This window comes from Musa acuminata, chromosome BXJ3-9, assembly GCF_036884655.1.
Source record: "Musa acuminata AAA Group cultivar baxijiao chromosome BXJ3-9, Cavendish_Baxijiao_AAA, whole genome shotgun sequence".
NCBI lineage: Eukaryota > Viridiplantae > Streptophyta > Magnoliopsida > Zingiberales > Musaceae > Musa > Musa acuminata.
Genome location: NC_088357.1, coordinates 47,177,379 through 47,200,089, shown reverse-complemented (window position 1 = coordinate 47,200,089; position 22,711 = coordinate 47,177,379). Strand labels below are relative to the sequence as shown.

Below are 22,711 nucleotides of genomic sequence, written 5' to 3'. Positions count from 1 at the left end.
TTCTCTCTGTTATCAGTGTATACATTTTCATGTCTAGAAGCGTGAGCTTCCTTCAAATTGATAATTGTTGTGCCAAATCCATCTACTACACATTTTTTAATTGTGTAGCTTTAGCAAGTTTGTTAATGTGGTCTGTTTTTAGCAACTCTACTTTCTACTTTCGCTAATTTTATTTTTTATATAAAATAAATATGAAAATTGCCATGATTTAACCTGATAAAACCATTGTTCCAGTAACTTGGATTTGCAAGCTTAACCTTATGTGCTGACATCAGGACCTGAAACATAATCTTGAACCATTCTCTACTAGGCATCATGTACAATTCATGGTCTAATGGTGGCTTCACATCTTGAAGTGTCTCTTGCACCATCCATGAGTCCATATTCCCAACTCCAGATCACTCATATCACATAGATAGTGTCAGGTTTGCTTTGATACCAATTATTACAACCCAACCTAATAGATCTATTGACTCAAGAACTCAAATCTTACAAGCCTAGAGTAACGCTTTCTTCCAAGCCAGAAACTTGCATTTGTTGATGAATTTCATTAGGATAAGAAATGGCTTTTAAACTGACTTGCATCTGTTCCTTTTGATAGGTCGAGTTTAATAATCGTTAATGTTTATGGAAGCTATGATAATGATTATTAGGGCCACTTTTTAGCATGGATAAATATTTGTTTCTTTTGAAAGAAACTATCAACAGGTTATCAACCTTTGTGCAGCACTCTTTAATGTTGGAATCGATACTCTAAGCTGAAAGAATGAACTGGGATGGTCCAAGTTACTCAAAGTAGACCATTGCCTTTCTGTTCCTTCATGGACTGAGCCCAGTAAGATCAACTCATTGTTTAGCTTGAAGATTCACATGTAACATTTGGCTTGAGTGTTTTTTGGCGGTCTGCTCCAGATGTGTTTTGCAGTTTATTTATACCATCGAGGGGGAGAGTTCTTATTCCCTAGGTTTCAAAGACTATGGTAAGAAGAATATGTGAAACTATCAACATTATGTGTGTTTTGAAGTCTTTTCTGTTATAGTTATCAATGTTAGATGTAGTTGATGTCATAAAGATGATTTTGTCTTTCTATGATGCATTCTATTGCTATATCTTGAATCTTCTAAAGAATTAAGAAAACAGTGATTGCTGAAGGATTGGTCTGAGTTTGTTCTTACTATTGGTTCTCAATTCTTCAAATTCCTTTGGCATGTCTGAGCTTTCACTTGTTGCTTGGATACTCTTTATTACAGAAGTGCTTATTTCAATCTATTGTTAGATTACACTGTATTCCTTGTACAACAACATTGTTGATGATTTGTATACGAAATGGGAATCACCTGAGGAATCGCAATAGTTCAAATTCAGATTTTTGGTTAAAGTTGATTGTCCTTTTCTTCTAAGAAGTAATATGAAGCCTGCAATATGGAAACAATCTTGTACCGAATTCTATTTTGTTCAATGTGGATCATAGACAATTTGCAGGGAACAATGCTCCAGAATTAGGCGATTGATTGGTTTGTCTTAACAAAGAATGCTCCTGAAATTTATGGTTGCGTGCAGCAATTTGTATCAGGTGATTATGTGATAGCAATTTCTTTTTCTTTATTGGTTACGTGTATTATCATGTGTGCCTATGCATAGATGTTTAATTGTTAATCCTACTAACCCTTATCTTTTCTTAACAGGCAACAATATCACTCCCACCTAAAGACAATGCTAATTCTACAATTTCTCGTAGAATCCAGTGACGAGATTGTTGGCCCACTCCAATGAACTCTTGAAGAAGAAGAAAAGAACAACTTAGATCATATGTGCAGTTTCATCAGCCTTACTAAGATGCTGTCAGCTCGGTGGATGTTACACTTGGAACAAAGCCCCAAGTGCAGGACAAGAGCAATCATGGTGCTGGTGCAGTCTTCGTGCTCAAGAATTCATTTCATTCGGTGCTCAAGTTGGTGCCACTTCAGACCTTCTCTATCCATATCCGATACCATTAACTCATGGGAAGAAGGAAAAAAGGTAAATCTTGAAAGGAGTCCCGTGGGATGGGGTGAGACGGATCTCGCGGTTCCATCTTCATCATGGATTCTGATTCTGAAAGTAATAAGTTGATGTGTGCAATCTTTCTCTTGGGTGGGTAATGTTCTTTTCCTGCTTGGGGTTGACTCTCTTTGGTTAAAGGTCAACAACTTGCTAGTGGAGGGTTTGTGGTGGAATGCAAAAGACAATGTCACGTTCTCTACCAAATTTCACTGTACCATTGTTGTCTTACCCGAAACCCCACCAGAAGCAGACACCTTTCTGTATGTGATCATTATTCACACACCTGGATTTCATGGTGAAGAACTTGGAGATTCCTTGCCATATATAATCCCGCAGCCGGGCATGGCAAGATTTGGTGATCGGAGAACAGCATACATTGCAGACTAAAGCATGGTAATTATGTCCATCGAGTACTGTCTCACTTACAAAGCATTGACTTTTCTTTTCCCTTTGGTTTACATGCTAATCAATGTACAGCGGAGGATGACAGTGCAACAATCGACGGAGCATCTCAGTGCGCCTTTTTGGACGTAGCTGAAAAAAAGTATGGGTGTGCGTCCACCGTCGACCGCTACCTCTTGCATGGGAATCGTAACCTTCGTCACAGCCGTGTGATCGGAGGAGGACAACCGGGAGGCAACGCTGGAGTGAACTCGGGTCGTCGCTTCACAGTGACCTCTGACATATCGTCTCCGACTCACGGGTCAGTCTTTCAAATGCTTTTAATCCATCCCTGCTTTGGGTTCTGCATTCTGTGTCGGTATTCTTCTTCGTTTATTATTTTAAGCCTGTTATTTGTACTGCATCATCAACACAAGATTAATGGTAGGTCATGAGGTAGATGAAGCCAGCATCAGGTAGTGGAGTCCACCGGTCATGGAGGACTCTGTGCATCTGGGTGTCTCTTCAATGCCAAGGACTAAATCTAACAGAGCATGCAGTGCTGTTGCAGTGCAGAGGCAGCATCACTGCATCATCAGCCTCGCTGCAACAACTACAAAAGGGAGTTGATCTCATCTCCAGCTCAAAGAATGACTCTAAGTCCCCACTCCACTACAAGCCTTGGCAGCAGAATACAACTCTGTCTCAGACCCAAAGAGTGGGAAGAAGAAACCATGGCTTCCTCCTCCGCAGCTCACCAAACTCTCCTCCTGACTCTCTTTCTCTCCTTTGTCAGTGCCCTCAGCTCTTCCTCTGAATCAGACCTCCTCCTCACCTTCAAGTCCTCCATGGAGGACACTACCTTGGCTCTATCCGACTGGTCCCCGAACTCCACGAACCACTGCAACTGGACTGGCATCACTTGCTCCAAGACCACTTCTCTGGTCACCTCTGTGGATCTTCACGGCCTCAACCTCACCGGTGACATCTCTCCTTCCATCTGCCAACTCCCTCAGCTCTCCGACCTCAACCTTGCCAACAACTTCTTCAACGAGGCCATCTCTCTCCGGCTCTCCGAGTGCACCAGACTGGTCACTCTCAATCTCAGCAACAATCTGCTTTGGGGAACATTTCCTGACCAAATAGTTCTGCTCTCCAGTCTATCTACGCTCGATCTCAGTAGGAACCGCATTGAAGGCCAAATACCCGTCCGCTTGGGTTCCTTGGAGCGGCTCCAAGTTCTCAACTTGGGAAGTAACTTGTTCTCAGGTATCATCCGTCCCCCTGTTTTCAGAAACTTGAGCGAGCTAGTCCTTCTTGACTTGTCGCAGAATCCATCTTTGGCATCTGAACTGCCTCGAGAAATTGGGGGGCTGGCTAAATTGAGATGGCTTAAGATGCAAAGATCTGGTCTTTATGGTGCGATTCCTGAATCCTTCATTGGTTTGCATGAGCTGGAGGTTTTAGACCTTTCCCAGAATAATTTGACAGGACAAATCCCTTTGGGGTTCGGGTTGGGTTTTCTGAAGTTGACTGCTCTGGATTTCTCACAGAATATGCTTTCTGGATCATTTCCAGCTGATGTTTGCTACGGGAAATCTCTCAAACAACTCAGTCTTCTTGAGAACTCCTTCACTGGTCCAATACCTTACAGCATTGAGAAATGCCTGAGCCTCGAGAGGTTTCAAGTGCAGGACAATGGCTTTTCTGGAGAACTTCCATCTGGTTTGTGGTCACTGCCAGAGTTGAAGCTTGTCCGAGCTGAAAACAACCAGTTCTCAGGTGAGATGCCCGATTTGGCTGGAGTTCTTTCTCATCTGGAGCAAGTTCAGATTGATAACAATAGCTTCACGGGGAGAATTCCTGGAGGTCTTGGAATGATTCGCACCATGTACAGGTTTTCAGCTTCGCTTAATGGTTTCTCCGGTGATCTCCCTGCTGATATTTTCGATTCACCGGTCTTGAGTATCATAAATTTGTCCCACAACTCGCTCACAGGGTCAATTCCAGAGCTCAGGAACTGCAGAAAGTTGGTCTCGTTTTCCTTAGCAGACAATAGTTTGACCGGAAACATCCCACCTTCTCTTGGACACCTACCAGTGTTGACATACATTGACATTTCCAGCAATAGACTCAGCGGTGAGATCCCACCAGAGCTCCAAAACCTGAAACTTGCACTGTTCAATGTTTCCTTCAACCAGCTATCAGGAAGTGTTCCAACTTCTCTGGTTTCTGATCTTCCAGCTTCATTCTTACAGGGAAATCCCGATTTGTGTGGCCCTGGGTTGCCAAACCCATGCAATGGGTCACTAAAAAGACGAAACTCTAAGACCATTGGATTGTTCTGGGCGGCAATTGTGGTATCCATTGCTGTTGGTTTCACAGTCTTAATTGTGGGGCTTTATGTGGTGTGCAGGATGTTACGAGGAAAGCCCAGATCTGGAACATGGAAATCGGTATTCTTTTACCCTCTCGGGATTACAGAAGAGGAGCTGCTTATGGCTTTAGTTGAGAAAAATGTGATCGGTGAAGGTGCTTTTGGCAAAGTTCACGTCCTTCAGCTACCTGGGGGAGAATTTGTTGCCGTTAAGAGGCTACTAAACTCCAGTAACTTGTCTTTCAGAATAGTGAAGGCTGAAATTAAGACAATGGCCAAAGCCAGGCATAGGAATGTCGCCAAGTTGTTGGGCTTTTGTTACTCCAAAAGCACAATTCTTCTTATTTTTGAGTACCTGAAAAAGGGTAGCTTAGGAGATGCCCTTCATAAACCAGGCTTCTCGCTAGAGTGGAGTTTTCGCCTCAAACTGGCTATTGGATCCGCACATGGCTTACTGTACCTTCACAAAGATTATGTCTCACAGATACTTCACCGGAACATGAAATCTAATAATATCCTTATTGGTGATGGTTTTGAGCCAAAGATAACTGACTTTGGCCTTGATCGTATAATCGGGGAGACCTCATACAGGTCATCAGTAGCTTCTGAGTTGGGTAGCTATTGCTATATGCCTCCAGGTAAATTATTTAATATAAGAAATCATCTACTACTCTTTTTAGGAATTTAATTCTCTGGATTTACTTAGACATATTTCATATATGAATTTCCCCAATATAATGTGTCAACTCAATTACATCAAGAGATACCAACCCATTGGATGTTTCTTGCATCTGTCATTGTGGTACAGATACCACAGATATTAATTGCAATAACATGGATGACATTGACTGCCATTCAGTTCCTTTGATAAATTATATAAGTTCCTTGATTAAAGTCCACATTGTGCTTTCAATTGAAAGAGTAGGTGAATCTCTTTATTTTTGAGACAAGATAATGTATCCAGACTTTGCTCTGATCTAGTGTGGTTATACAGAGGACAGGGATCTAAATAGGCCTTTGATCCCCATTCTATCTCCTCCAATTCACCAACAGCGAGTAGAACTTTTGGCCCCACTTGGAGATGGTGCCTTATATACATAAATTACCCTTATAAAGCTTGGTAATGCAAGGCTGTGAGTGAATGTACAGCAAGCGACATTGTAAGGAAGTATATCAAATTATTCCTAGGTTTGACACTATGAGGTGGCAGAAGATGAAAGGTGTTTGGCATCATTTGTGTAATTAGACACTGGCTTGCTAGGTGTATAAATACTTTCTGGTGATTTAAGTTTGACTGCATATAATTGAATTGCTAGCTATTGTCTTGCGTGAGATACTGATCATGGTTTTGCTGATCTTAGCTTTTGGATGTCAAGCAATAAATAATTAGGCCATAGAACAAGGAAGCTAAAAACAAAAGTGGAATGCTAGAGCTTTCAGTATTGTTTGAACTTATTGCACATAAACAATGGTTAATCGAATTTCGTTTGGTATTTGAAATTGTAATTTCTTATTTATTTCAAATATGCCAGGAATGTGAACTTTTGCATTCCCTGTGAGATGAATGAATGTTTCTTTTCTCCTCATAAAAATGAATTGAATGAGTTGAACATTGCTTTGTTTTCATCTAGCAAACTGAAATATCTGTACGGCATTGTGCATTGCTACTGATTGCAGAGTATGGCTGCAGTAAGAAACCAACAGAACAAATGGACATATACAGCTTCGGCGTGGTGTTACTGGAACTTGTTACCGGAAGGCCAGCTGAGCAGCCGGAAGTTAGGGAGTCCCTCGATGTCGTCAAGTTTGTAAGAAGGAAGGTGAACATGACAAATGGAGCTCTCCAAGTATTAGATCCCAAGATCTCCAGTTCAGCACAGCAAGAGATGTTGGAGGTACTCGAACTTGCTCTTCGATGCACTTCTATATTGCCTGAGAAGCGACCAGCAATCGTCGAGGTTGTCCGATCCTTGCAGTCGCTTGAGCCAATCGCCCACCCTCCAATGTTTTCCAGTGAGTTGCCTTCTGCCGAATAATTTACATAAAGAATCAACTGCCTTTGCTAGTGTTCTAATATGCAGGAGTGCAAGAAGGAATAGAGGTTTTGTATAGCAGAACTTACATTGCTTTTGCTGCTGCTTTTCCCTGATGGCTTGTACAGTGAAAATTAGTAATTTGGAGTGGTATTTCCATTAATTGTTATCCGCCACGCAGATTTACTGCTTTGTGTTTAGTTTTATTTCGTTCGTTACAATTGACTCTTAAACGACAACGATCTGCAAACTCTCCAGGAAAAAGCCTATACTTCTGTTATTGTGTGCCCAACTTCTAAAGGAATGTGGCAAATTTATATCAGTTGCTCTGATAAGAATACAAAGGTATGAATCATGTCTCATGTACTGATTTAAGCATTTAAATGAAATAATATCGATAAAAATGTTGTGGTATCTGAATAAAAAATCGTGTGCCCATATCTTCATCTGCCACACATGTAAAATGCAGGGACATCTTTTTTACACATTACTTCATAATCTTCATTTTTTTTATTTTATCCTATACTATTATTGTGTAAATTTTGATGGTTATAATAAGTTCGGAGAAAATATCGTTGATGTTTTGATCAGCCCGATGTAGTCTTAAACCTGTATGTATAGCTTCATCCAAAGTGTCTCTAAGGTGGAAACATTGTATTCTCAAGGTGTCATCTATATGAAGATCGATAACGGGAGGTTTCTTGACCTAATCCCTCTAAGTTAGTAATCTACGGTCCCCAAATGTGGGTTCAAATAGTCCAAAAAGAGTTCTTTGCATTGGGTTTAAGATATCTTTTTATATTGAGTTTGTGATTATTTTCATCATCATAATAAATGAGAAGAAAGCTAGTGAATACCTTCATTGTCATAAAGGATGATAAGAAAGTTTATGTTTGTGCTTTAAATCTTCGTTATATAAGCAGATGGGTGGAGGATGACTTGATCTCACGTAGCAATCACGTGTCAATTGATATTAGCATTCTTGGGGGCTCTTGTAAGAGGGGTTTGAAACACGAGCATTCGAGATCTTATCTTATAGGTCAGGTTTTCCCAATTCTAGTATTTCAGGCATGTTGGGCCTGTGTTTATGTCGAAACATATTTCTCTTAGTGTGAGTCAAATTTTTTCGACTCATGCATCTCGGGCATATTTAACCTTGTACTTCTATCGTAGCAGATTTCTCTTCATGCGAGTTGAGTTTTCTCAACTCATGCATCTTAGGCGCATTTAGTCTTATGCCTCCACTATAGCAAATTTCTCTATGCAGGTTGGGTTTCTCAACTCACACATCTCATACATATTTGGCCTTGTGCTTTCATCATAATGGATTTCGCTTGGCATGGGTTAAATTTTCCCGAGTTATATGCCTCAAGCATATTTGGCCCTGCACCTCTACTGTAGTGGCTTTATTTTAGCGGGGGTCGGGTTTTCCTGACTCACATGTCTCGAGCGCATTTGGCCTTGCGCCTCCGTCACTATGGATTTATCCTAGTGTGGGTCAAGTTTTCCCGACTTATGCGTCTCAGCCACATTAACTTTGTGTCTCTATCGTGGCAAATTTTTTCACGCGTTGGGTTTTCCCGATTTATGTGTCTTTGGTATGTTTTGCCCTACACTTCTACTGTAGTGGATTTCTACTAGCGTAGATCGAGTTTTCCCAACTCACATGTCGCGGGCACATTTTGCCCTATGCCTCTATTATAGTGAATTTCTTCATGTGGGTCGGGTTTTTCTGACTCGTGCATCTTGAGCATGTTGGCCTTGTGCCTCCGTTGTAGTAGGTTTTTTCATATGAGTCGAGTTTTTTAACTCATGCATCTAAAAATTGTTGGCTTTGTGCCTCCACCATGGCGGATTTTTTCATGTGGGTTGGGTTTTTTTAACTCATACGTCTTGAGCTTGTTGGGCATGTGCCTCTGTCATGGTAGATTTTGGGTCCTTTGTGGGCTCTAAGTCCTTCCTTTATCATGATAGATTTTGGGTTCTCCCTCCGCCAAGGGATTTTGGATCCTTCCTTTGCCATGATGAATTTTGAGTCTTCTCTCTAATGTGGCAAATTTTGGGTTCTCTTATTGTGATAAGCTTTAAGCCCTCCATCCGTCATGGTGGATTTTAGATCCTCCCGTCATAGCAGGCTTGAAGTCTTTTTTTCGTTGTGGAGGATTTTAAGTTCTCCTTCAACCGTGGTAGGCTTCAAGTCCTCTCTCCATCGTGATGGACTTCATATCCTCTTCTCGCCATGGCGGGCTTTGTCAAGGGGTGCTCGATCAATGACTTCATTGACTTCAGATGTTAGAGGGACTTAGTGAAATTCTAGGGATCGATTAGTAGTACCTCGGGCCAGGCCTTCTTCGGTAGAGAGACCATCGTCATATAGCACTAGAGCGACTCCCTCGGGTTGCTTTTCAGCTTTTCAACATTGATCCTCATTAGGAATTTTATCACAATGAATTTGGTCATCACCATTTTGGAGTAGGGTTCATCCCCAAATATGACATGCAGGCTGTATCAATCATGATCCTCTTCAATCAAGCGTTAATCATCCTCACAAAAACCACAAAGGTATTGTTATGGTTTGGGTCGAAGTATTATAACTCTTCTTTCTTGAAAGTTATTTTCGAGTCATCTTCTAACCCCAGATACTTTTTTATGGTAGCCCGAGCATAGGCTTTACGACCCGAAGAGCTGCCTCCTCCCGAGGCAAGGCCACCAATGATGACATTGATCTACATCTCCACCTCTCCATCGACCCGTGAGGTCGAAGCGAAGATTCTCGGTGCCTCTAGACAAACTTCCCGAGGTATTCTCAACAAATGAGTTCTTTGATTTGCTCCTTCAAATCATAATAGTCCTCTATGTCATAGCCATAATCACGGTGGAGATGGTAGTACTTGGATTTGTTCTTCATATCCAATGGTGTCTTCATCAGTTGAGGGACTTTCAAGAGCCCTTTTTTTTTAATCTATAAAATGACTTCGGTTCTAGTCATGTTCAAGGGAGTTGACTCAGACCTCAAGCAAGGTACCTTGGGTCGGTCATTTCTTCTTCGCCTTAAATTCTTCATTGGTTCAATCATTTTTTTCTTTATCATGGTGACCTCAGGGTCGGGATTGATGGTGGTCACTCTTGTCTCAACCTTTTGCGCATCTCCTCATCCTTACTCGAGACCAATGCCTCCATAGCAATATATTCGTTGGCTCTTTGAAGCATCTCAAGTGGGCTCTCCTCATCCTCACGCATCTCCTCATCCTCGCTATCGTCATTGATGGCCTCTCCACCAATGACTAGAAAAAGTGAAAGGGCTTTAGTCCCAAGACCTATAATTATAAGTGACAGATGGGCTTCTTGCATGCCTAAGATCTTGATAGCGAGGATTAACATTTTCTCTCGAGATTGTTGGAACTCTCATCATATCTCTGCTAGACGTTGGTCAATTTGTTGTAATTGGATCCTCAATGAGTCATCCATCGAATCCACTGACTGGGTCTCAAATTCAAGTTGAGTAGAGTGGTGCACTATATTCCATGGTCGGGGAGTGAGGCACTCCCTAGACCAGCGGTTCCATAGGCCTTAGGTGATCCTGAGATGTTGGCACCACGTTGGGTGAGGGAATCCTGACAAAAACCAAAGCCAGTGACGGTTGAGATATTGATCGCGGTTGAGATGGTGGCGGTGCTTGTTGGGCTAATTGAGGTAGGAGTGGGAAGATAACCTGGATCATGTCAGTTAGTGTCTGCACCTATTGGGTGAGGTTCAAAAATGCCTTGACGAGAATAAGTAGGTGGCTTAAGGTTATCCCCGAGGGTAAAAGACCTATGTCATTGAACAGACGCTAGTACCGCATTGGTGTTTGCGCCGAAGTAGATGCATCCACATTAGGGAAGAACGGAAGTTATCCCCCTTGAGTAAAAGCGATATGGATTGGAGGCAGAGCCTACTCGTTGGAGCATTTGTTCGAGGGATTGATGAGTGACCATTCTTGCGACATCAAGCTCTCCTAGCATCAAAATGTTAGGAAATAATATCGTTGACGTCTTGGTCAGCCTAACGTGATCCCGAGGTGTCTCCGATATAGAAACATCATACTCCTGAATTGTCATCTATACGAAAACCGAGGCCGGGAGAGGTTTTCCAACTCGATCCCTTCGACGCTCAAGTTAGTAATATGAGATCCCCAAATGTAAGTTCTAATAATTCAAAATGAATATTTTACATTAGGTTTAAGATATCTTTATATACCTTAGAAGATAAGAAGGGAGTTTGAATGAAACTTATGATTATCTTCCTTATCATAATGGATGAGAAAAAAGATTGTATTATATTTCACTACTTTGAATCTATGCTTTACCCAACCCATGGTGGATGCAATTTTCACTGTAAATGTGGGATTGATGGAAGAATACATGGTCTTATAAGAGGTGATCGTTTCTTGTTTCTCAAGTGAAGATAACTTTGACAAAGATGAAGGTGAGTGAGGACAAAAAGCCCAAATGATATACAAGAATTGCTTCAGATAAAGCGATCGGCTGAGCCTAAGTAATATTCGTTCAGCTTTCGTTTCTGCATGATGGAAATCCCCCACAGAGATACGGTGGGGAAAAGTCATCAGACCGAATTCTGATGCTGGGAGCGCACATGAGAGCACTTTTCTTCCTGGCCAAGTTTTGAGAGCATGGAGGATTATACATAAACCCACCCACCATTAATGTCGTTGCAAATAGCTGTGATCGATCTCGATCGACTTTTCCATGAACCGGATATAGGAAACACAAGGGCACTTGGGACAGATTTATTGCACCAATTAATACAGCAGCATCTGAGAGGTTCTTTGGGTGGCCTTTCTTGTTGGGAATGTCTACAACCTGAGTATATTGCAGTCAGTGGGGTAGATATGCTCATGCTGATCTTTTGCAGAAGCTGCTGTTGCCTCTTCGGGGATGAATGGAATATATTCCGATCGACGAGGAAGAACCACAGCATATATGGGCATCTGAGGAGGAGGATATGATACCCAAAATCTCTGCCCGCGGATGCAGGAATCTTGAGGCTGCTAAGTTATTGGAGGTGACTGCATGCAGGCATCGTATTCTGATCCCACTGCCACGGCCACCAGTGTTCTCCAAGGTGACGGATTCTTGATGCTCTCTCGTGCTGTCATAATTCGAGGCGGATGAGGACGGACGCTGCTGATCTCCATGCATTCATTTGTTGATCCAATTCCGATCAATTTAGTTCCGGTTTCAGTCGAATCATCCCGCTGTTCATATCTTAGTATGAGAAGATATACTTAACGTATGTAAAATTACATGTCCATCCCGTGATAGACTTCAGATTTGCGTGCACGCTCCGCAAGAGTGACGATGACACGTCTGTCCTAAAGGCAGAGAAAGGACAGTTGACATCGCGAAGCAACAGCGGCAGCAAACCAGCATCGCTACGATGGAAGAACACTGTGGCGAGTGGCTTCGATGAAGACGAAGACATTGGTGGGCTTTTACTTTTCTTCTCTGTACGGCGCGCAAACGCTCGCGAGAGCGGCGAAGGCGAGACGGCGATCCCGAACGGAGAGCGACGGGATCGGACTTCTCCGTGATGTCGAGACTTCAGAAGATGCGACGCCGCCGTTGCGTTGACCACCGCGTTCGGTCCACAGAGAGAAACCCGAAGCATAAAACACAGAATTATATCTACATATATATAATTCTGTGTTTTTACATATTTAGCCATATAATTCCCTGTTGGTTGAATCAATTTAAATAAAATATATAGCAAAATTAATTTTTTTAAAAAATAAAATACTTAAATTGAATCATATAACATCTTCGTTTTGGATATAGCAAAGTGTCCAAGTCAAATAAAATTGCTGTATAATTTTGACCAATCTACTGGATATAATTTGGCCTGGTCAACGATTGAGGCGTTAGAGTTGACCGTTGACACCAAGGGGATGGTCACACACATCCTACCAAATGTAGTGTCTTACGATTGCATTCCCACTCTAATCTCTACATGTAGCCAAAAAGAGTGTACGGTAAAAAATATTAAGTTTATTAGGAGAGAAAGTCATTACATATTTATATTTTATGCGTAAGATTATTCGAAATGTCTCTAAGGTAGAAACATCGAGCTCCCATGGTGTCGCATATACGAAAGAGATTTTTCGACCTAATTCCTCCGATGCTCAAATTAGTAATATGATATCCCCAAATATAGGTCCAAGTAATTCAAAAAGAGTCACATGCATTGGATTTAAGATATCCTTTTATATTTCAAGAGAGTTTATGATTGTCTTCCTCATCATAATGAATAAAAAAAGCTTATAATTATCTTCCTTATCATAAGGGATGAGAAAGAAGCTCATAATTGCCTTCCTTGTCATAATGGATGAGAAGGAATCTTGTGTTACCTACTTTGAATCTTCGTCCATGTAGATAGATGGGTGAAGGGTAACTTGGATCTCACGTGACAATTATGTATTAGTTGACAGTAGATTTCCTATCATTTGTTACCCTCCCAAAGGCATACTTCTGAGCTATTGCGAGAGAGGTTCAAAACATGTCATTTAGTTCGTCCGATATGAGAGCATTCTAGATCTTGTCTTGCGAGTTAGGTTTTTCCAATTCAAGTATCTCGGGCATGTTGGGCCTGAGTGTTTGCCTATCGGATTTCGTTTAGCACAGGTTGGATTTCCTTGACTTACATGCCTCGTGCATATTTTGCCCAATGTCTCTGTCATAACGAATTTCTCTTAGTGTGAGTTAGGTTTTTTTCAATTCACACGTCTTGGGTGCATTTGGGCCTGTGTCTCCCCCATAGCGAATTTCTCTTCGTGCGAATCAGGTTTTTCCGACTTATTCGTCTTAGGCGTATTTAGCATGATGCCTCCATCGTAGCATATTTCACTTGGCATTGGTCAAATTTTCTCATCTTACACACCTTGAATATATTTAGCATTGTACCTCTACCGTAGTGGATTTATCTTGACGTAGGTTGAGTTTTCCTGACTTACATGTTTCAGGTGCATTTAGCCTTGCACCTCCATTAGAGCAGATTTATCTTGGTGCGGGTTGGGTTTCCTTGACTCATGCATCTCGAGTGTATTTAGCCTTGTGCCTCCATCGTAATAGATTTATCTTGGCACAGGTCAAGTTTTCTCAACTCACATCTTAGGCGCATTTGGCCTTATACCTCCGTTGTGATAGATTTCTTCTCATGTGGGTCAGGTTTTTTAACTCATGTGTCTTGGGCAAGTTGGCCTTATGCCTCTATTATGGCAAATTTCTTTATGTGGGTCGGGTTTTTCCAACTCATGCATCTCAAGCACATTAGCCTTGTGCTTCCACTATGATAGATTTCTTCATATGAGTCGAGTTTTCTCGACTTATGCATCTCAAGCATGTTGGTCTTATACCTTCGCCATTATGGATTTCTTCACATGGTTTAGGTTTTTTTTTACTTGTGCGTCTTAATTGCATTGGCCTTGTGCCTCCACCATGACATATTTCTTCACAGGGTTAGTTTTTCTCGATTTACACGTCTCAGACATGTTGACCTTTTGTCTCTACCATTGCAGATTTCTTCACATGGGTCGAGTTTTCTTGACTCATGCGTCTCGAGCACGTTGGCCTTATGCCTCCACCGTGACAGATTTTTTTTCATGCAGGTCGGGTTTTCCTGACTTAGGGAACGTTAGCTTTATACCTCTATTGTGACAAATTTCTTCATACGGGTCAGGTTTTTCTAACTCATACATCTTAGACATATTAGCCTTGTGCCTCTATCATGATATATTTTTCACATGGGTTGGGTTTTCCTTCTCATGCATCTCGAGCGTGTTGAGCTTATCCCTCCGCCGTGGTAGATTTCTCTTTCACCTACCATTGAGGGCTTCAAATTCTCTCTCTACCATGACAAATTTTAGGTCCTCCCACCGTAGTGGGTTTCAAGTCTTCCCTCCGCTATAGTGATTTTGAGTCCTCCCTTTGTCGTGGTAGATTTTGGATCCTCCCTTTAGTGAGGCAAATTTTGGATCCTCCCTCCATTATCGTAGATTTTGGGTCCTCCTGTTATGATAGGCTTCAAGTCCTCCCTCCGCCATGATAAATTTTAGGTCCTCACTCCACCATGGTAGATTTCAGGTCCTCCCACCATGGCAAGCTCCAAGTCCTCCCTCTACCATGGCAGATTTTGGGTTTTCCCACCGTGGTTGATTTCTCTTTACGCGGGTCGGGTTTTCCTAACTATAGTAGTTGGAACTCCACAAAGAACATCAAGGTCTCTTCTGCTAGTCATAGGTGTCATACAAGCCAATCATGTGAGTGATGATATATGCGATACAATATATACTTTTTTTACTTATTATTATTTATTAGTATTTTCTTACTTTATCTTGCGTATTACATATATTGTGATGTCTATGAATTTGTGTAATGAGAATCAGATCATGATGAGATTGGGATAATGAAACCAATTCGCTTTTAAGCATAGACCCCAAATGATCTTGGTCGTTAGTTACTCGAGAGAGACATCAAGATAACTAGACAAACTAGTGTGCTATATATCCATTCATATAATAGAGGCAACTGATTTCATAGCTACTCGTGTGGGGACACTAGGGATGTAGTACAGGTGCTCATTAGAGAATGAGTTCACTAATCGATCTACTCGTTGAATGCTGGATAGTGATGATACATTATTATCAGACAGCGATTCCATTGTCCCAGTGGTGTATCTTGTCCTTAGACTTGAGACACCAAGAATATCTTGTATGAGTACTCCTCTCTTTGATACTGGACTTATAGGTCCGGAAGTTCTAGATCTAACACAATCGGTCATTGGGAGTGGCAACCAACCTTACAACGATAATTGAGTATCGATAGAGGTTCATTCACTCTCGATGTCATGAGAGGAATATCCTATGTATTCTTGCTTAGGCAAATCCTTAGTTATGGTCATTCGGATTGAGAGAAAAAAAGTTTTCTATGAGAATCTAATTAAAATGAGACTCTAGTAAAAATTATATGAGCCTGACAACACCATATCCGGTATTTGGTCTTTGGAATATTAGATAAATGAGAGATTATAGATACACGGTAATTGAGGACAGACATGTCCAATGGATTTGATTCTCTTATATTGTGTGGGGACTGTAGCATAGTGACATAGTACGTCTATAGTCGATGAGTCAAGTGAATTATTATAAAAGATAATAATTCACTGAGTCAGAAGGAGATCTGATAGGTATAACTCACAATTGGCTCGATATTGTGATAAGTAGAGGTTCGGATATGAGATATCTGCTAGAGCCCTATCTTATTGGATATCCTATAAGCTCCTAAATTATTGGATCTTATGGATAAGATCCAATAAGAGCCAATGAGAGATTATTGGGTAGAAATTCATTAATCTAAGAGACTTGGGTAGTTGGATGGAGATCCAGTACCAAATAGGGTTGGATTTATTAAGGTTAAGTTGATAGGGACCTCTATAAATACGAGAGAATTAAAGGGGCATAGACCTTTTTTTGTTATCACCTCCTATACTCCTCCCTCCCTCTCCTCCTTAGCCGATAGACTAGTCATGAGGCATGTGGACAGCAAGAAAAGTCGACCTCCTCTTGATCACGTGGTGCGCATGGAGAGGAGGATCGTGCAACAATTTGAGGAGCGTCTTCGCTGCATCTATCATGTGGATCATCGCTAAAGAGAAGAATAGTTGACCTCTTTCATCCTCTCTCACAGATCCACAAGTTTTCAGTGATATACAATCTCCCTATGTAATATATCTTTTATATACATGTAATTTTCAGTTTTACAGATTTTTGCACACTAATCTTCTTACGACGTTAAAAACTTTTTATGCAGGAAATCTGAGATTCTTGTTTTATGTTCTTCCATTATGCATGTGATGCTGCCCTAGTTTTCCCAACATCTTCCATGGTAATCATGGGGTATAGGAGGTCATCTTGCATGACATAAGCAGAGATCACCTTGTCGGCTCTCCCGCATAATGCGATTCGCGAGGGCATCGATCAAGGTGGACTTAGTAGAGCCATTTGTCCCCAACACCGTGAAGATCTCCCCTTCCCTCACCTCGCTATAGATGGAATTCAACAGCATCTTAATCTTGGGGATTTTGCCTCCGGTGGTCTGAGTGAGATCGTGGGATCAATGGCAAGGTCGTTCTTGCATAAGAGCGATAACTTTCTATGCTTCTTTATGCTCCGAGGGTGAAGTCATCAAGCTTGAGGATGTGATGCTCTAAGGAGGCATAGCCATCGGTCTTGGCAACATCATTGTTGTGAGCATCACCAATGTGCTTAAAGAGCTAGCTGAGGGTGACGGACTTTCCATCACCTCCACCTCTAGAGTCCTGATTGGTAGTGATAGTTTTCAATGCTTCTTCATGCTGTATGAGAGATCGGTGAAAATAAGGACAAAAGGGATGGAGGCAGAAGGCTAAGTGGTCATTGATGCCACCTCTAAGGGCAAAGTCATTGAGCTCGAGGACGTGGTGCTCTAGGTTGGCGTAGCCATCGCTCTTAATAACATCATTGTTGTGAACGTCATCGACGCACTTGAAGAGCTAGTTGAGGGTCATAGACTTTCCATTGCCACCACCTTCGATGTCCTGGTTGACATTAGGTTGGGGCTGTGGTGGTTGAATAGGCCGCCATGGTCAATGTTCTTAGCCTTTGCCATTAGGAAAGATCACTAGTCGAATAAGGATATCTTATCCATGAACTGGGATATGGTATCGCTTCGCTATCCCCTTTTATCTTGGGGTCTCTTGTTGGTCACCAGTCCTAATGATAGTTGAGTTACTGACCGCGATTGAGATGGTGACATTACACGATTGAGATGATGACATTACTTATTGGGCTAGCTAGGGCAAGAGTGGAATAACAACTTGCATCATACCCATTAACATTTGCACCTACTTAGTGAGGTTCAGGAATACCCAAGCGGGGAAGAGTAGATTGCTCGAGGTTGTGTCCGAGGGTGAGAGACTCGAGTCATTGAACAAATACCCATATCATGTCAGCATTTAGGTCTAAGTGGATGCATCCACATGCGAAAAGGGCCTCCTCACTTGGGCATTTATTAAGAGAGTAGGTAAATATTTTTATGATATCAAACCCTCATTCTATCGTCAAAATGTTAAAAAAAAATATCGTTGACGTCTTGGTCAACCTATATGGTCCAAACCCATATGCGTAGGATAGTTTGAAATATCTCCAAGGTGAAAATATCATGCTTCTAAGATGTCACGTGTACGAAGACATAGGTTGAGAGAGATTTCCCGACCTAGTCCCTTGGATGTTCAAGTTAGTAATCCGAGACCCCCAAATGTAGATTCAAGTAGATGAAAAAGAATCTCCTGCATTTGGTTTAAGATATTTTTTTATATCTTAAAGGAAAAGGAAGAGTTTATAATTATCTTTCTCATTGTAACGGACGAAAAAGAATCTTATAATTATGATGAGAAGGAATCTCATCATAATGGATGAAAAAAATATCTTATATTGTTTTTAATTTAGATCTTATATGATAACCACGTGTCCAATAGATTTCTATCAAGTTATATATTTATAACGAGATGACTGATATGAGTCAAAAGAATTATATATATCTTAGATTGTTATAGATATTTAAATTAATATATTTTTTATTTAAAAAATATTTTCTTTTCCATGATAGAGTGAGACACCCACTATAAAATTTATATTACAGTGAACAATGATAAAATAATCAAATTGAACTAGTAAAACTAACAAAATTAAAATAAATATGTTAAGAATTAGATAAATATATTCAAAAGAATATAAGCACTTTTTAAAAGCAAAATATCAACCCTACTTGAAGATTAGTATTGGTCTCATCCCTATAATTCAATCAGTATCATACCTCTTAAAAGGAAGAAACAAAAAATTAATAAAGCTTATTAACAGCACTTATAATTGATAAATATAAATAAATATTTTTGGATGATTTTACTAAAAAAAGTCTCCCTTCTTTTTTTCTTCAAAAATGTCTCTAGTTTTTATCTTTTTAAAATAATACTCTTATATTTTATAATTTTATAATCGTTCTTTCCTTTCCTTCTTCTATTTCGTCTCGACCCCTCATCACTTCTATGTGGTCGTCTTTGCTCCCTACTGCCATCACAAGGCCTTGTGGCCTTTGCCCCTAATGTCGCCTCCAAACATCCCTTAATCATCTGCTCCCAACATTCTTCCTTGCCTACCATCTTTGCCCTTCATAGAGATGGTTGGAGAAGGACGAGCAACATCACTTAGAGATGATGAATTGTCTTCCCCCCTTTGCCATCACTCCCATGATCTCAATGGTCTTCCCTTCTTTGTTGCCTCGAGCACTCATCACCCTAATGGTCGCCCTCTCTACGCGACGGGTGAGGAAGGATAGGCAGCGTCGCACAAAAGTAATTGGACGAAGACGACGAGTAAGGAAGGGAAGGACATTTATAAAATTACAAAAAAATAGAAACATTATTTTAAAAAATAAAATAGAGGCCACTTTATACCAAATAAATAAAAAAATTACAAAAAAATCACCCAATATATTATATATTTTTGAGTTCAATCAGGATTCCAATTATAAAGCCTAAGACACTTTGCAAAGCATACTTGCAAGGGTAAATTATATTATCAGTCGGAAGATAAATATGGGGAAAAAATTTTGAAGAGTTTCAATAAAACCATTCTGCATGCCTTACAATCGCCTGCAAATACTAAAATTTGGTGATAATACAAGTAAAATAACTGAAAACAAACGTTACACCATTCAAATCAATACTAAAATTTTCCGAAAAGATCCCTTTTCGTGTTCATAATTTGACATCCTACAATATAATTTAAATACACGCTTATATCTTCTCAAGAGCTTCCTTTCTGTGAAGAACATAATCTTCCGCTCAATATCCAAAGAATAGTGACAGAATCGGCACGTGATCTTTTGAATGGTTCCTTTTATTCCCTTTTTTCTGGTTTAATTGTCATTTAGATCGCTTCGGGGCATTTTTGGCAATTCATATGTGGGGCACTGAAACTGAGACCGGCCGTACACTGAAGTTTCTTACGATATCATGGGCATTTTCGTCACTTTGACTGTATAAATAGCAGCGCAAGCCGGAAACCTCTGTTTTGTTTTCGATGGCGGAGATTTGTGATTATAAAAAGAAGAAGAGCGACTCCACAAATTTCTGATGGAAGATTCTGTCTTCTCCCCACTCTTGCTCGTTCATTTATCGGATTTGGAGCTGCGGAAGATTTAGGAGTTAATTTGTCGGAGTCTTTGGAAGGTTTCGAGCAAAAAAAATTGCTTTTTTGGAGGTTCTTCGATGGCGATCGGGTGGAAGCTTGAGGTTTCGATTCCTGCTCTGTTTCCGATCTGTACGTGTTGAGCGGCTGCAGCTGCAGATCGTTACAGAAGCTTAGAGACAGATTGAGCTGAAGAAGAAGGTGCGTGACTTGGAGCAGAAAGGAGGAGGGGGAAGTAGTTATGTACGGAGCTCCTCCGGCGACGGCGACGTCGAAGGATCTCGACCTGGGTTATCCGCCTGCCGCGCCTCTCGGAGGCCACCGGAAGGAGGAACCCGAGTCGGCGGGCCTCCACGTGCTCCTCCACCATCCACCAGCACAACAGGAGCAGGTGAGCCCCGGTCTCCTCCGGTTCCGATCCGCTCCGAGCTCGTTGTTCGAAGAACTCTGCGAGGACTTCCTCCCCGCAAGACCCTACGGCGCCGAGACCGACGAGCCCTCGGTTGTCGATACCGTTGACTGCCAGAGGAGGCCTCAGTTCTGGCGGCCACCGCCATCGGGGGAGAAGGTCAGCCCTCAACATAAGGTTGCATCCTCCTCTTCTCTGCCGATGACGCATCATCACACGCAGCAGCCGTTGCAGATGCCGAATCATAGCTTGTCAGACATCTCATACCGGACGATGGGTTCGATGCTGGCGGAGGTGGAACAACACGAGAACGGAGGTGGCAGAAGCTTCGCCAACCTCACTCGCCAGAGCAGTTCACCCGCTATCGTCTCATCTCACAATGGTAACAATCTCTCTTCCACTTCAAATTCATCAAAAATGTTCCTCTTTTGGACAAAAACCATGCGTAAAATTTCGTTTTGCTTGGCACGATTCGTGTTTGCGGATTGTTTCTGATATGGACTGCGTTCTACAAGAACCTGAAATGGAACTCTTCCAAAGCTCTGGTAACGGGAACAAGGAGTAGAAATTTCTTCCTCCGTTGCGTGAGGAAAAGAACCGAATTGCTAACGCAATAGTAGATAGTCAACGACTCTAAGAGTTGGGTTCTAGAAAATCTCATCTCGTGTTGCTATTGGTCTTCTTTCATTGCATCTGTAGGCTATCCTATGATGAGGGATCTGCGTGGTTTCAGAAATGAGGGTCTTCCTCCCATGGGAGATGCAGCAAAAAGGTTTAGGGGTCATCAGTTAAGCTTAGGAAAGAGACAAAGCTCCTTGATGTCTCGGATCTCTGAGACGGGGAGCGAGGAGTTCGGCCGCGGTAGTCACGAAGACAGCGGGTGTTACATGCCTGGTTGGGAAGAGACCTCTCTGCTTTCTGCAAACAGCTTCGCAGGGACGAGAAAAAGCAGTGAGGGGGAGGACAAGACAGGCGCCGGTCTCAACCACTCGGAGCCTCAGGTACTTCTGCTTCGCCTGCTTCATTCCATCGATCAGCTTCTCTGGCTGCAACAATTCTGCTTTTGATCCTGAACAGAAGGGGGAGGTGAGGAACCATGTCTCGGGTGTCACACATCAGCTCAGCTTGCCCAAGACGTCGTCGGAGATGGCCGCCGTCGAGAACTTTCTACGGTTTCAGGACGCAGTTCCCTGCAGAATCAGAGCTAAACGGGGCTGCGCCACCCACCCGCGAAGCATCGCCGAGCGGGTTGCTGCTTCCCCTGCTCTTTCCATTCATAAGCATTCGTTGCCTCAGGTGCTCATTTAAGCATGGATTTGATCAGGTGAGGAGGACTAAGATCAGCGAAAGGATGAAGAAGCTACAGGAGGTTGTTCCTAACATGGACAAGGTAAGTCTCACTTCCGATGCAACAGCAGCACGATCTTGACACTGGATTGACAGTAACAACCACATCCTGCACTTCCCTTACTCGTGTTCATGAATTTGAAGCAAACCAACACTGCCGACATGCTAAATTTGGCCGTTGACTACATCAAGGATCTCCAGAAACAAGTCAAGGTATCCTTCTGAAGAACCATGCCGTTCTTGTAGAATCTTAACCTGGCATCTCTTTGATTTGATTTTACTGTTGGCTGCTGTTGCAAGACGCTGACGGAAGGCAGGGCGAGCTGCACCTGTTTGTCCAGCAATCAAAATTCTTACTTGAACTCGAAATCAGGAGCGAGAGGTTCCTAAAGACTTGGAAATGGCGTTGACTTTTCAGACTAGATTTGTCTTAGCTGGGATAAAGCTTTTTGCTTACTGGAGGAAACTCCATTGAAGCAGAGAAGACTCTTATCAATCATTGAATAGAACTGAGCCGATCGATTAAACTCGTGTATTACTCTGTTTCCTGCGTCCAATGATGCTTGCATTATCCAAGCAAAGGTTGGCACACTTGTCTATACGAGAAGAGGATGAAAGAAGCCATTGATGCAACTACTCTTGGCCTTCTGTCGAGAAGATGAAATGATGAGAGCCGAGAACGGTAAGGGCGGGGAGGTGGTCGGAGGCAGCTGTATCCAACAAAAGAATTGCTTGCCGTTCAACAAACAAAAGGAGGCCTTCCTTTCCTTCAATTCCACTGTTGGTGGCAGTGATGGCCACGTCCTCAGCAACAAGAAGGCTCTTTCTTCCTATTCACTTT

General features: G+C 41.9%; 2 protein-coding genes across 7 annotated transcripts; both read left to right on the top strand.

The window, feature by feature from the left end:
- Positions 1 to 1,111: 1,111 nt before the first annotated feature.
- LOC103999228 (probably inactive leucine-rich repeat receptor-like protein kinase At5g06940) lies at positions 1,112 to 7,021 on the top strand. Of its 3 annotated transcripts, none has more exons than XM_009420906.3 (5): positions 1,112 to 1,574; positions 1,687 to 2,437; positions 2,522 to 2,747; positions 2,874 to 5,440; positions 6,480 to 7,021. In XM_009420906.3, the coding sequence occupies exons 4-5, from the start codon at positions 2,980 to 2,982 to the stop codon at positions 6,836 to 6,838; spliced, it is 2,820 nt and encodes a 939-aa protein (XP_009419181.2). In that variant the 5' UTR covers positions 1,112 to 1,574; positions 1,687 to 2,437; positions 2,522 to 2,747; positions 2,874 to 2,979; the 3' UTR covers positions 6,839 to 7,021. The 3 variants fall into 3 exon arrangements, with proteins under 3 accessions (XP_009419181.2, XP_065023081.1, XP_018686579.2); XM_065167009.1 differs by having other exon boundaries at positions 2,863 to 5,440; XM_018831034.2 differs by having other exon boundaries at positions 2,522 to 5,440.
- Positions 7,022 to 19,994: 12,973 nt separating this feature from the next.
- On the top strand, positions 19,995 to 22,403 carry LOC135648982 (transcription factor bHLH130-like). 4 transcript variants are annotated; one of them, XM_065167043.1, is made up of 7 exons: positions 19,995 to 20,682; positions 20,749 to 20,905; positions 21,223 to 21,524; positions 21,601 to 21,771; positions 21,848 to 21,913; positions 22,015 to 22,083; positions 22,171 to 22,403. In XM_065167043.1, exons 1-7 carry the CDS (start codon positions 20,356 to 20,358, stop codon positions 22,258 to 22,260), a joined length of 1,182 nt encoding a protein of 393 aa, XP_065023115.1. In that variant the 5' UTR covers positions 19,995 to 20,355; the 3' UTR covers positions 22,261 to 22,403. The 4 variants fall into 4 exon arrangements, with proteins under 4 accessions (XP_065023115.1, XP_065023113.1, XP_065023112.1 ...); XM_065167041.1 differs by having other exon boundaries at positions 20,746 to 20,905; XM_065167044.1 differs by having other exon boundaries at positions 19,996 to 20,682; positions 20,758 to 20,905.
- Positions 22,404 to 22,711: the final 308 nt, after the last annotated feature.

Bases quoted from the DNA above. Each gene is read 5' to 3' on its own strand.
- LOC103999228 (XM_009420906.3), top strand. From the start codon at position 2,980: ATGCAGTGCTGTTGCAGTGCAGAGGCAGCATCACTGCATCATCAGCCT. The intron at 5,441-6,479 runs GTAAATTATTTA...TACTGATTGCAG, and splicing joins CTATTGCTATATGCCTCCAG to AGTATGGCTGCAGTAAGAAA.
- LOC135648982 (XM_065167040.1), top strand. From the start codon at position 20,356: ATGTACGGAGCTCCTCCGGCGACGGCGACGTCGAAGGATCTCGACCTG. The intron at 21,525-21,600 runs GTACTTCTGCTT...GATCCTGAACAG, and splicing joins TCAACCACTCGGAGCCTCAG to AAGGGGGAGGTGAGGAACCA. The intron at 22,084-22,170 runs GTATCCTTCTGA...TGCTGTTGCAAG, and splicing joins ATCTCCAGAAACAAGTCAAG to ACGCTGACGGAAGGCAGGGC.